This window comes from Poecile atricapillus, chromosome 24 (assembly GCF_030490865.1).
Source record: "Poecile atricapillus isolate bPoeAtr1 chromosome 24, bPoeAtr1.hap1, whole genome shotgun sequence".
NCBI classification, from domain to species: domain Eukaryota; kingdom Metazoa; phylum Chordata; class Aves; order Passeriformes; family Paridae; genus Poecile; species Poecile atricapillus.
Window position 1 is genome coordinate 827329 of NC_081272.1, and position 13567 is coordinate 840895.

The following is a 13567-nucleotide window of genomic DNA, read 5'->3' on the forward strand; positions in this document are numbered from 1 at the left end:
AGCAGCTGTGGCTGTCCCTGGATCCCTGGCAGTGCCCAAGGCCAGGCTGGACATTGGGGCTGGAGCAGCCTGGGACAGTGGGGGTGACCCTGGGACAGTGGGAGTGACCCTGGGGACAGCGGGGGTGACCCTGGGGACAGTGGGGGTGACCCTGGGACAGTGGAGGTGACCCGGGGACAGTGGGAGGTGACCCTGGGGACAGTGGGGGTGTCCCTGGGGTGGAACAGAATGAGTTTTGAGGTCCCTTCCAACCCAAAGCATTCTGTAATTTCCATCTTTCACTTACTGAAACCCCCCCACCCCTCTGCCAGCACCCAGCCCCACCTCCCAGCACAGCCCAGGCAGCAGCTGCTCACCTTGTGCATGACAATCTTCCTCTGGGCCGGCTCTGCCACGTCGATCATCTTCTGCACCACGTAGTTGGCGTACTGATCCTTCATCATGGTGTATAAGGCACTGTGGGGGCCGTCGTTCATGGTGCACACCTCGTCGATCAGCATGGCGCGCTCCGTGCGCGACGCGTGCGTCACACACTTCTCCACCACGTTACTGCAACGGCACGAGCGGCTGTCAGCGAGGGGAGCGGCTCGGGGGATGGCACCCATGAGGGGAGCGGCTCGGGGGCTGTCACCCGCCCCAGGGAGCAGCTCGGGGGATGGCACCCGCGAGGGGAGCGGCTCGGGGGATGGCACCCGGCCCAGGGATGGCACCTGCGCAGGGAGTGGCTCGGGGGATGGCACCTGGCCCAGGGAGCGGCTCTGGGGATGGCACCCGCGAGGGGAGCGGCTTGGGGGATGGCACCCGCCCCAGGGAGTGGCTCTGGGGGCTGGCACCCGCCCCAGGGAGCGGCTCCGGGGGCTGGCACCCGGCCCCAGGGATGGCACCCGCGTGGGGACTGGCTCTGGGGATCCCACCCACACAGGGAGCAGCTCCAGGGGCTCCCACCCACACAGGGAGCAGCTCCAGGGGCTCCCACCCACGCAGGGAGCAGCTCCAGGGGCTCCCACCCACGCAGGGAGCGGCTCTGGGGGCTGTCACCCGCGAGGGGAGCGGCTCCAGGGGCTGTCACCCGCACAGGGAGCGGCTCCGGGGGCTGTCACTGGCCCCAGGGATGGCACCCGCACAGGGAGCGGCTCTGGGGTCTGTCACTCAGCCCAGGGATGGCACCCGCGTGGGGAGTGGCTCCGGGGATGGCACCCGGCCCTGGGGATGGCACCCACACAGGGAGCAGCTCTGGGGATGGCACCCGCTCCAGGGGTGGCACCTGTGCGGGGAGCGGCTCTGGGGGCTGTCACCCACCCCAGGGATGGCACCCGGCCCGGGGAGCAGCTCCAGGGGCTGTCACCCGCACAGGGAGCGGCTCCAGGGGCTCCCACCCACCCCAGGGATGGCACCCACGCCGCTCTGGGGACGGGCAGGACACGGAGGGGCTGGCACAGCCCGGCAATGGCACACGGGAATTGGGATCGCGGGGTTTGGGATCTGGACAGGCTCCTTTCATCCCAGTCTGTGCCCTGGGATCTCACTGGGAATCTGGGAACTGGATCTGTTCCCATCTCATCCCAATCTGTGCCTTGGGATTCACTGGGAATTTGGGAACTGGATCAGTTCCCATCTCACCCCAATCTGTGCCTTGGGATTCACTGGGATTCACTTGGGATTCACTGGGAATCTGGGAACTGGATCAGTTCCCATTTCATCCCAGTTTGTGCCTTGGGATCTCACGGGGAATTTGGGAACTGGATCAGTTCCTATCTCATCCCAATCTGTGCCTTGGGATCTCACTGGGAATTTGGGAACTGGATCAGTTCCCATTTCATCCCAGTCTGTGCCTTGGGATTCACTGGGAATTTGGAACTGGACCAGTTCAGGTCAGTGTCCACTCTCCTAACACAGAAGCCAAGTTGCTGTTTTGATTTTCTCCAGGCTGGAACACGGCTGGAATGGACATCCAAGGTTATGACAACACGGAAATGCTCACTCAGGAATGAAAAACCTCAGCCAAGCAGAGGATTTCCAGAATTCCTGAATATATCAGTGAGCAGCCTGGGCTCTGAGGGAGCCAGAAGTGGGGGATGAGGAAGGGGACTGAGGGCTGGGCTCATCCCACAGCCCTGCCTGGCTCCCAGCAGCACCAGCAGGCTGGCTCAGCCCAGGGGAACCTCCACTAATTAATGCTCCAGCTGGGAAGGAGTTTGGGAATAAAGAGGGAGGCAAAGCAGGGAGGAAGAACCTGAAATAACAACGTGAAGACCACGCTCTCCTGATTCTCATTAATGCTCTGCTTCCCTCCTCTCCATGAGTATTCTCATCAGAGGAAGGGGGAATTCTGAGCCTTTGAAGAGCTCAGCCTTCGTTCCAAGGGCTGGAAGCACATCCAGCAGGGATTCACACACATGGGAAGCACAAATACCTGGGTTCTGCATCACCCACGTGTGGCTCTGCAGCATCTGGGAATGCTGCAGCTCCCCGTGGAGGATTCCTTGGCTGTGACTCAAGAGGGACACAGCAGAAAGCTGGGAATGATGCTGGGAGTGGAAATCCCTCTGGGAAAAGTGGGATGGATTGCTGCTGCACTGATTTCCCAAATCCCCCCGTGGCTGGACACAGCATCCCTGGGCAGTGAATGTTCTTATTACCCACGGGGTAGTGACAGCTTCAACCCCGTGAAAATGAATCAGATAAACCAAACCAAGCAAGAATTCCTGGTTAAATCTGGGAGCTTGGATCACAGCTGCTCTTCCACATCTCCATCCTCCTCCAGGACAGACTGGCTGACACACCCCAGCTCATCACCATTATAACACCTTTCCATGAAGCAAAAGTCATTTTCACTTCTCAGAGGATTCCCAAAATCCCCTAAGTCCTCTGCAGCTCTTCCATGTGTCCCTGCTCCCAGAGGGAAAACTCCAGGGAGGGATTCCTACCTGGCAAATTTATGTTGACTCAACACAAGCACGTTGCCTCTGATCTCTGCTACGATCTTGCTCTTGTCCTCGGGCCGGCCGTGCTCCAGGACGTGCTGGATAACGTAATTCCCATACTGATCCTGGGTGGGAGACAGCAGCAGCCCGTCACACAAGGTGGATAAATGGACTAGAAACATTCCCAGCAAACTGATTCCCAAAGTGCATTCAGAGTTAAAGTTCAGCTGAAGATTAATTCTAATATTTAATGTGCAAATCAGCTCAATACTTTCTATTTCTGCAAAAATGCCCGTTCTAGGGTGGCACCAGGTGGTAAAAATGATGCATTTTTGTAGAATTTGTGTTATTTATAGAACTCAAAATGCTGTCCTTGCACAGGAAATGTCAATATTTGGCTTATTCCCAGTTTTTTCCGCTCTCTCCAGGTTCAAACCCACCCAATCCCCCGTCCTGGAGGGCTGTGCCATGGGTCTGGCCATGGCTCACTGTTCCCACCTTGGGAATTTTCAGACCTCAGGATATTTCTTTTCCAGTTCAGGGTACCAAGGCCTGATGTCCACCCCCAGCCTCCTCCCAGTTCCCAGTGAGCACACAGGACTGGGGAACTGGCCCAGTTCCTGCCTCGCCACTGGAGTGGGAATTTGGGAAGGGAGCAGGAGCGGCTTTGCTGCTTCATCCCCATAAATCCGCGTCAAAGCCTGGCCCAGCAGCTCCTCCCAAGGACTGCAGGGAGGAGGGAAAGCAGCCAGGAGCAGGGTGAGCACAGAACCAACTCTTTCCAGGAATTCCCACCACTTGGCACCTCCTTTTCCTTGGAGTAAGAGCTCTTGGCACCCCCTCAGTGACAGAGCACCAGGACACGGAGGTGACAACACCCCTGGCACTTGTGTTCATTCCCAACCCTGCTCCAGGTGGGAATGCACTCAGCAGTGCCCAATCCTGCCTGCTGTGCTCATTCCCAGCCGTTCCCCAGGTGGGAATGCACTCAGCAGTGCCCAATCCTGCCTGTGTTCATTCCCAGCTGTTCTCCAGGTGGGAATGCACTCAGCAGTGATGGCTCCTGCACTTGTTCTCATTCCCAGCCGTTCCCCAGGTGGGAATGCACTCAGCAGTGCCCAATCCTGCCTGCTGTGCTCATTCCCAGCCCTGCTCCAGGTGGGAATGCACTCAGCAGTGCCCAATCCTGCACTTGTGTTCATTCCCAGCCCTGCTCCAGGTGGGAATGCACTCAGCAGTGACCAATCCTGCCTGTGCTCATTCCCAGCCCTGCTCCAGGTGGGAATGCACTCAGCAGTGCCCAATCCTGCACTTGTGTTCACTCCCAGCTGTTCTCCAGGTGGGAATGCACTCAGCAGTGCCCAATCCTGCCTGTGCTCATTCCCAGCTGTTCTCCAGGTGGGAATGCACTCAGCAGTGATGGCTCCTGCCTGCCTGTGCTCATTCCCAGCCCTGCTCCAGGTGGGAATGCACTCAGCAGTGCCCAATCCTGCACTTGTGCTCATTCCCAGCTGTTCTCCAGGTGGGAATGCACTCAGCAGTGAACAATCCTGCACTTGTTCTCATTCCCAGCCATTCTCCAGGTGGGAATGCACTCAGCAGTGCCCAATCCTGCGCTTGTGCTCATTCCCAGCCATTCCCCAGGTGGGAATGCACTCAGCAGTGCCCAATCCTGCACTTGTGTTCACTCCCAGCTGTTCTCCAGGTGGGAATGCACTCAGCAGTGCCCAATCCTGCCTGTGCTCATTCCCAGCTGTTCTCCAGGTGGGAATGCACTCAGCAGTGATGGCTCCTGCCTGCCTGTGCTCATTCCCAGCCCTGCTCCAGGTGGGAATGCACTCAGCAGTGCCCAATCCTGCACTTGTGCTCATTCCCAGCTGTTCTCCAGGTGGGAATGCACTCAGCAGTGAACAATCCTGCACTTGTTCTCATTCCCAGCCATTCTCCAGGTGGGAATGCACTCAGCAGTGCCCAATCCTGCGCTTGTGCTCATTCCCAGCCATTCCCCAGGTGGGAATGCACTCAGCAGTGCCCAATCCTGCACTTGTGTTCACTCCCAGCTGTTCTCCAGGTGGGAATGCACTCAGCAGTGCCCAATCCTGCCTGTGCTCATTCCCAGCTGTTCTCCAGGTGGGAATGCACTCAGCAGTGATGGCTCCTGCACTTGTTCTCATTCCCAGCCGTTCCCCAGGTGGGAATGCACTCAGCAGTGCCCAATCCTGCACTTGTGCTCATTCCCAGCTGTTCTCCAGGTGGGAATGCACTGAGCAGTGCCCAATCCTGCACTTGTGCTCATTCCCAGCCATTCCCCAGGTGGGAATGCACTCAGCAGTGCCCTGGGCATGTCCCAGCCCTGTCCCCACTAACCTGCACCAGCTGCTCCGTGTGCTGGTGGAGCTCCTCCAGGATGGGCAGGGTCTGCTCGGGCAGGCAGTGCTCCAGGATCCTCTGGATCACCCGGCAGCCGTAGGGGTGCGTGGACAGAGCGAACACCTGGGGACAGGGGACAGCCAGCAAGGTGCCATCAGTCCTTGGCAATCCCAGAAACCCTCCAGGATCCCTGCAGGGAATGCCAGCACCCAACACCCACCGACATCCCAGGCACAACCTGGGGAACCTCAGCTTTTCCAGCTGGGAAAAACAAATGGTAAAACCTCTTGATTCATAAAAAACAAACCCTGGAACAACCAAGCATTGCTGGGAGCTCGGTTATTCTTCCCCAGTAATTCCAGCACATTGTTTGCCAGCACGGATTTTGAGCTATTTAAGAAATGCTATGAGCCAGAAAAGTTAAAAATGCCCAGCAAAGGATTTTTCTCAACTGTTTGGATTTGCTTAAATGCCTTAACAGTGCTTAGGAGAAGTGACAACAAAGAATCTTTCTCATTTCTAATGGATTAGCAGATCTGTGGGTGAGAACATGACACATTTTGTTATTGCTGCTCCATTTTCTGTCTGAAGCACAAAGTCCCGTTTGGTTGCTTTGATTTAACAACAGCAGCAAATCCAAGCACTGAAGTTTAAATCAACAGTCACACATTTTTAATAACTGGTGAGTAAACCCTGCAGGGAAACAGGGCTTGGAGTGCAATTAACTGCAGAAAAAAATCATCTGGAGGTGCTAAGTTTAATCTGCCATGTGAAGGTTCAGATGAAACTGGGACAACTGGTCAAGGAAATGTCAGTGCCATCAGCTGAGCTCCCAGAGATGTTTCTGCCTTCCCAAACTCCCAGTGGAAATCCAAGGCTGAACTCTCATCAGGAACAAGCTTCCAGCCAGAATCCCGCTTGTTTTAACCCAACCAACCAAACCCCCACTTCCCCAGGACTCCCAGCTCCTGGTTCCTGCCTCTGGCTGTCCTCACATCCCTGGGGCAAATCCTCAAAACTTCAAAGTGCCCCTGCAAAAAGCCAATTAAATTGAGGCTGGGAACACCCAAAAAGCAGCACTTTTGTACCAGGAGCTGAGGCCAGACAAAAACGATACCCAGGACATCAATTCAGGAGAGGACAGCAATAAAAAAAGCAAAAAATGAAGAGAGTCAAGAACAATTGCCCACTTGTAGATGAAATTCCTGCTTTTTCCCTGCTCTGAGGCCCTTGGGAATCAGCATTCAGCATTCCTCACCAGGATCATAATGACACTTTGCATCCCCCATTTTCCTCTCCCCTCAAACAGAAACCAATCTAAAATGAACATTGTTCATGAATTCTTGGGGTTATCAGGGTCACCTGCCATTAAAAGGGGATCAGCTCTGGGCTCAGAACTTGCTGGGATTTTACAGAAGTGCTGAAAATTAAGGAACTGATGAAGCTCAGACTTGACTGAGGCACCTCAGCAGCACAAAGCTCTGCTCACTGGGAAGATGGATCAGGGAGAGCGCCTCAGTTTCCCTCATCACTCAGAAATACTCAATATTCCAGAACAGACTTGGGGAAGGAGGTTTTGCTCTGAGAGATCTGCCCAGAAATGGTCACAGGGACGTGAGCAAGGAGTTTCTGGGCTGTCTCACGTGGCTGCATCGACCTTGCTGCTGAACCTGATGATGATGATGAAGCTGAGAGTTGCCAATGAAGCCCCAGCCACTCTGGGGCTGCTCCAGGCAGGGAGCAGGAGCTGGGCAGGAGCTCACCTGGCCCTTGAAGGCATCGATGATGAACTGCAGGGACTGAGGCTGCACACACTCGATGCATTTCTGCACCACGTGGTTCCCGTTCTGGTCCTTGACGCACTTGAGCACGTGCCCGTCCAGCTCCCGAACCATCTCGTTCTACAGGAGGACACAGAGCAAACAGAAAGCACCAGCAGCATCCCAGAGCTGCCACTCAGGGCTGCTCCAGTGGCCAGGAGATGAGCAAACCCTGCCCTGACACCCCCTCAGCAGCCTGGAGCTCCACTCCAAGCCAAACCATCCTGGGATTGCAGGAGGATGGAGCTCATCCTCCTCCAAGAATCCAAACTGAAGAAATCCTAACTGAGCCACAGCTCTCCTGTGCATCCCCTGTTTTCCTCTCTGCTCCCCTCAAAGAGAAGTAGATCTAAAATGCACAAAGTTCATGAACTCTTTGGGTATCAGGGTCACCTGTCACTGAAACAGGGCTCAGGACTTGCTGGGGTTTTACAGACACGACTGATGTAGCCCACGTGCAGGTGGACACTTCACTCACAAACAGAAATGACATTCTGGGGTATTTTAATGCTCTGGCAAGACCTGGGTGAGTTCAATTTTATAACTGAATCAAAGCCTGGAATTTTGGGAGCACTGAGGACTCAGAAATGCCACTCTGGGGCAGACACTGAACCTTGGAGCAGCAGTGATGGAGCCCAGGCACCGCCCTGCTGACACACTTGGCTCAGGCTCAGCCTGCAGGAAAGGAGCGCTCCTAAAACCTCTTCCATATTTTTAATTTCATAACCTACATTGAGATTCCTGTTACAACCATCCCCAAGCCTTCCCAAGCCAGCCTGCCCAGCGTATTTTTCATCTCAATTCATTGCTGCTAAAGCCCTTGAGGATGTGCTTTATTAATGAGCTCTGAGTGGGGCTATCAGCCACATCCCTCCCAAGCCAGAACGAGGAGCTCCTCATCCATCTCCCTGCAGGAGTGTGGGATGTTGACCCACATTGCAATAACTCACTGAATATTAAAGGCAAAACCCTTCAAAGGAATTAAAAATCTCTTCTAATTCACCCTCATTCTTAGTTTTCCCTACACAGAGAAGCAGCCCCATGGGCAGGGCAGGGGAACGAGGAGGTGACAATGACAAGCAAGGTGGCACGGACTCGTCACGCACAAGGAACATCACAAACATGCCAGGAACCAAACCCAGGGAACACCAGGCACGGGAGGGACGGGAGGGGACGGCTCAGGAACGTCAAACATCAAGAAGAAAGTTAAAATTGAAACTTACAATTACCTGCTGGTCTGGGGGGATGAACTCCAGGGCCTTCTGGATCACCCTGCAGCCGTACATCTGCAGCGCCAGCGACAGCACGTGGCCACGGATGCGCTCTGCCAGTGCCAGCTTCTGCTCCAGGCTGCCAAACTGGGACAGGACAAAGTCACTGCAGGGACAAACCCCTCCCCTGGCCACTGGCACTGCCCTCCCACCCTGGGGACAGCATCAGCCCCGTGGCACCGGCACAGCCAGACCTGCTCTGTGCCCCAAAGGGGCTGCAGGCAGCAGGGTGACCCTGCCAGGCCACCAGCCCTGGCCAGGGCAAAGCTCCAGGAGGGCTGGGCCAACGCTCCCAGGTATGAACAGGCTGGGATCACTGGGCTGGGCCCTCGTGGGTCCCTTCCAGCTCAGGAGAGTCTGGGATTCTGGTTCTCAGTGACTGGGCAGAAGCACCAGGAGCACCTGGTGAAGGACCACACCACACCAGGGACACAACACTTCTCCAGCAGCTGCTGTTACTGCACAAGTCTCTCCCTTGTTCCCAAATCCAGGAGCACTGACAGCTCAGGACAGCTCCCTGGACAAGTTCTGCTGGACCTGCACCTCGCTGAATCCCAGAGGGGTTTGGGCTGGAAGGGACCTCAAGGCTCAGCTCATCCCAACCCATTCCACTTTCCATGGGAAATTCACACCTCCTGCACACACATTTTGCTTCCCAAAGTGGGATGAATCTGAGACCCACCCTCAGTCACCCCAGCAGGAAAAGATCCAGCAGCTTATGGGGAGGAGATGGTGTCAGTGCTGAGTTATCCATGATTTTAGCCCCAGGGCAGGGTTTTCCAGGCTCATCCAACACCTCAGGCCAGCAGGAACCCCAGGAAAACCTGCAGGGGAGGGCAGACTCACCTCAAAGAACTTCTGGATGACATAATTGCCGAAGACATCCACCATGAGCTGATAGGCTGCCTGCAGGATCTCGTTGAACACCAGCTGACGCTCTGCTGGGGTGGCACGCTCCAGTTTCAGCTGAATAAACCTGAAAAGCAGCCCTGGAGTGATGCCACGGCTACACACGGTCATTCCCCCCCTCCCAAAGCCTCACCCAGCGTTCCAGAAACCACCACCACCACCAGTCTCACTATGCTGGGGAGATGAAGCACTTCCATTAACCTTGGAGTCCTGTTACAAGTTAAATATCCAAATTTAAGATATTTCACTGATCCATATCTTGCAGATCTGTGCACACACAGATGTTTTATCCAGCCATCCCATTGGGGTGGCCACATGTTGGAATCTTCATTTCAAGAGAAGCAAATCTCAATGAACAACACAGCAAATCTTGGATTTTAAATTGAATTAAGCTGTGCCAGGGGGATGAGTGAGCAAAGCACAGAGCAGGGGAGCTCCTCTTGGAGGGGAACTCCTGGAGCAGCCCTGGGCAGCGCTCTCAGGGTGGGGCTGTTGGGGTGTCAGGGCAGGGCCAGGAATTGGAATCCTTGGGAATTCCAGGTGTGACACTGGCTTGGCTTTTCCTGCTTGTTCCCTGCTCTGCCTCAGCTCTGGGAAGCGACACGAAACACAAGCGTGAAACTCAACTGTGAAACTCAACTGTGAAACTCAACTGTGAAACTCAACCACAAAATGCAACTGCAAAAAACCACAGCTGCGTAAAATCACACCTGCAAAACCCACAGCTGCAGAAAACACCCAGCTGCAAAAACCAGAGCTGTAAAATCCACAGATGCAAAAAAACAGCTGCAAAAAAACAGAGCTGCAAAAAAACAGAGCTGCGAGAAAACACAGCTGCAAAAATCCACAGCTGCACAGAGCAGAGCTGCACAGAGCAGAGCTGCACAGAGCAGAGCTGCAGAGAGCAGAGCTGCAGAGAGCAGAGCTGCACAGAGCAGAGCTGCAGAGAGCAGAGCTGCACAGAGCAGAGCTGTACAGAGCAGAGGTGCAGAAAGCAGAGCTGCAGGAAGCAGAGCTGCAGGAAGCAGAGCTGCAGCAGAAAGCAGAGCTGCACAGAGCAGAGCTGTACAGAGCAGAGCTGTACAGAGCAGAGCTGTACAGAGCAGAGCTGTACAGAGCAGAGCTGTACAGAGCAGAGGTGCAGGAAGCAGAGCTGCAGAAAACAGAGCTGCACAGAGCAGAGCTGCAGCAGAAAGCAGAGCTGCACAGAGCAGAGCTGCACAGAGCAGAGCTGCACAGAGCAGAACTGCAGAGAGCAGAGCTGCACAGAGCAGAGCTGCAGGAAGCAGAGCTGCAGGAAACAGAGCTGCAGGAAGCAGAGCTGTACAGAGCAGAGCTGCACAGAGCAGAGCTGCACAGAACAGAGCTGCACAGAGCAGAGCTGCAGAGAGCAGAGCTGCACAGAGCAGAGCTGCAGGAAGCAGAGCTGTACAGAGCAGAGCTGCACAGAGCAGAGCTGCAGGAAGCAGAGCTGCACAGAGCAGAGCTGCACAGAGCAGAGCTGCACAGAGCAGAACTGCAGAGAGCAGAGCTGCACAGAGCAGAGCTGCAGGAAGCAGGGCTGCAGGAAACAGAGCTGCAGGAAGCAGAGGTGCACAGAGCAGAGCTGCACAGAGCAGAGCTGCAGAGAGCAGAGCTGCAGAAAGCAGTGCTGCACAGAGCAGAGCTGCAGGAAGCAGAGCTGCAGCAGAGAGCAGAGCTGCACAGAACAGAGCTGCAGCAAGCAGAGCTGCACAGAGCAGAGCTGCAGAGAGCAGAGCTGCACAGAGCAGAGCTGTACAGAGCAGAGCTGCAGAGAGCAGAGCTGCACAGAGCAGAGCTGCAGGAAGCAGAGCTGCAGGAAGCAGAGCTGCACAGAGCAGAGCTGTACAGAGCAGAGGTGCACAGAGCAGAGCTGCACAGAGCAGAGCTGCAGGAAGCAGAGCTGCAGGAAGCAGAGCTGCAGGAAGCAGAGCTGCAGGAAGCAGAGCTGTAGAAAGCAGAGCTGCACAGAGCAGAGCCATGCCCACCTGGATCCGTGCTGGTCCTGCGAGAACTCCATGATGTGGCCGGCGATCTCGCGCAGCTGCAGGTTGGGGTAGCGGTTGTTGCGGAAGTCCTCGAGCAGGCGGCTGCGGCCCGAGGGCATGACGTCTGACATGCCGTAGCGCAGGCGGGATGATGGGAACAGCGTGCTGCTGGGGCTGAACAGGCTCGACGCGCTGCTCGCGCTACGGTACTTGGCCTCCGCACCCGGCGCCGCGGAGATGTAACGGCCACTGCCGTTCGTCAGACCCCCTGGGATGGAACGGGACACGGTGGGAATGGGAACAGGGAATGGGAACAGGGAATGGGAACAGGAACAGGGAATGGGACAGGGAATGAGACAGGGAACAGGGAATGGGACAGGGAACAGGGAATGGGAACAGGGAATGGGACAGGGAACAGGGAATGGGAACAGGGAATGGGACAGGGAACAGGGAATGGGACAGGGAATGGGACACAGGTGGGAACAGGGAATGGGAACAGGGAATGAGACAGGGAACAGGGAATGGGAACAGGGAATGGGACAGGGAACAGGGAATGGGAACAGGGAATGGGACAGGGAACAGGGAATGGGACAGGGAATGGGACAGGGTGGGAACAGGAACAGGGAATGGAACAGGAACAGGGAATGGGAACAGGGAATGGGAACAGGGAACAGGGAATGGGAACAGGGAATGGGAACAGGAACAGGGAATGAGACAGGGAACAGGGAATGAGACAGGGAACAGGGAACAGGACACGGGTGGGAATGGGGAACAGGGAATGGGAACAGGGAACAGGGAATGGGAACAGGGAATGGGAACAGGAACAGGGAATGAGACAGGGAATGGATGGAACAGGACATGGGTGGGAATGGGGAACAGGGAACGAGACAGGGTGGGAACAGGAACAGGGAATGGAACAGGGAACAGGACACAGGACACGGGTGGGAACGGGAACAGGGAATGGGAACAGGAACAGGGAATGGGAACAGGGAACGGGACAAGGGTGGGAACAGGGAACAGGGAATGGGAACAGGGAACAGGGAATGGAACAGGGAATGGATGGAACAGGACACAGGTGGGAACAGGGAACGGGACACGGGTGGGAACAGGGAATGGGACAGGGAACAGGACACAGGTGGGAACAGGGAACGGGACAGAGAATGGATGGAACAGGACATGGATGGGAACAGGGAACAGGACAGAGAACAGGGAATGGAACAAGGAATGGGACACGGAACAGGGAATGGGACAGGGAATAGGGCATGGGACAGAGAACAGGGAATGGAACAGGGAATAGATGGGACAGGGAACAGGGAACAGGGATGGATGGAACAGGGCATGGATGGGAACAGGGAATGGATGGGTGTAGTGCTTTTAAAGCACTAGCTAAAAAAATGCCAGTCTATCACATTGGGCCTCGTGGGACAAGAGAACAGGGAATGGCTGGATCCCATGGGACAAGGGAACAGGGCATGGATGGATCCCATGGGACAAGGGAACAGGGCATGGATGGATCCCATGGGACAAGAGAACAGGCATGGATGGGAACAGGGCATGGCTGGACCTTGTGAGACACGGGAACAGGCATGGATGGATCCCGTGGGACAAGGGAACAGGGCATTGATGGGAACAGGGCATGGATGGGAACAGGACATGGACGGGAACAGGGCATGGATGGGAACAGGGCATTGATGGGAACAGGGCATTGATGGGAACAGGGCATGGCTGGGAACAGGGCATGGATGGGAACAGGACATGGATGGGAACAGGGCATGGATGGGAACAGGGCATTGATGGGAACAGGGCATGGATGGGAACAGGACATGGATGGGAACAGGACATGGATGGGAACAGGGCATGGATGGGAACAGGGCATTGATGGGAACAGGGCATGGATGGGAACAGGGATTGATGGGAACAGGGCATTGATGGGAACAGGGCATGGATGGGAACAGGGCATTGATGGGAACAGGGCATGGATGGGAACAGGGCATTGATGGGAACAGGGCATTGATGGGAACAGGGCATGGATGGGAACAGGCATGGATGGGAACAGGGCATTGATGGGAACAGGGCATTGATGGGAACAGGGCATGGATGGGAACAGGGCATTGATGGGAACAGGGCATTGATGGGAACAGGGCATGGATGGGAACAGGCATGGATGGGAACAGGGAATGGATGGGAACAGGGCATGGATGGGAACAGGGAATGGATGGGAACAGGGCATGGATGGGAACAGGGCATTGATGGGAACAGGGCAT

General features: G+C 55.6%; 1 protein-coding gene across 8 annotated transcripts in view; it reads right to left on the reverse strand.

Moving 5' to 3' along the window:
• PUM1 (pumilio RNA binding family member 1) overlaps window positions 1-13567 on the reverse strand; it is a 73176-nt gene that overhangs the window by 5967 nt on the left and 53642 nt on the right. For 5 of the 8 annotated variants that reach the window (XM_058856768.1, XM_058856767.1, XM_058856762.1 and 2 more), the window contains exons 15-21: window positions 11304-11571; window positions 9232-9361; window positions 8338-8472; window positions 7058-7195; window positions 5292-5417; window positions 2928-3049; window positions 357-549 (exon numbers count right to left, since the gene is read on the reverse strand). In XM_058856768.1, coding sequence (XP_058712751.1) covers window positions 357-549; window positions 2928-3049; window positions 5292-5417; window positions 7058-7195; window positions 8338-8472; window positions 9232-9361; window positions 11304-11571 — 1112 coding nt within the window. The remainder of the gene's footprint in view (window positions 1-356; window positions 550-2927; window positions 3050-5291; window positions 5418-7057; window positions 7196-8337; window positions 8473-9231; window positions 9362-11303; window positions 11572-13567) is intronic. The other 3 variants (XM_058856771.1, XM_058856770.1, XM_058856769.1) reach the window with 1 other exon arrangement.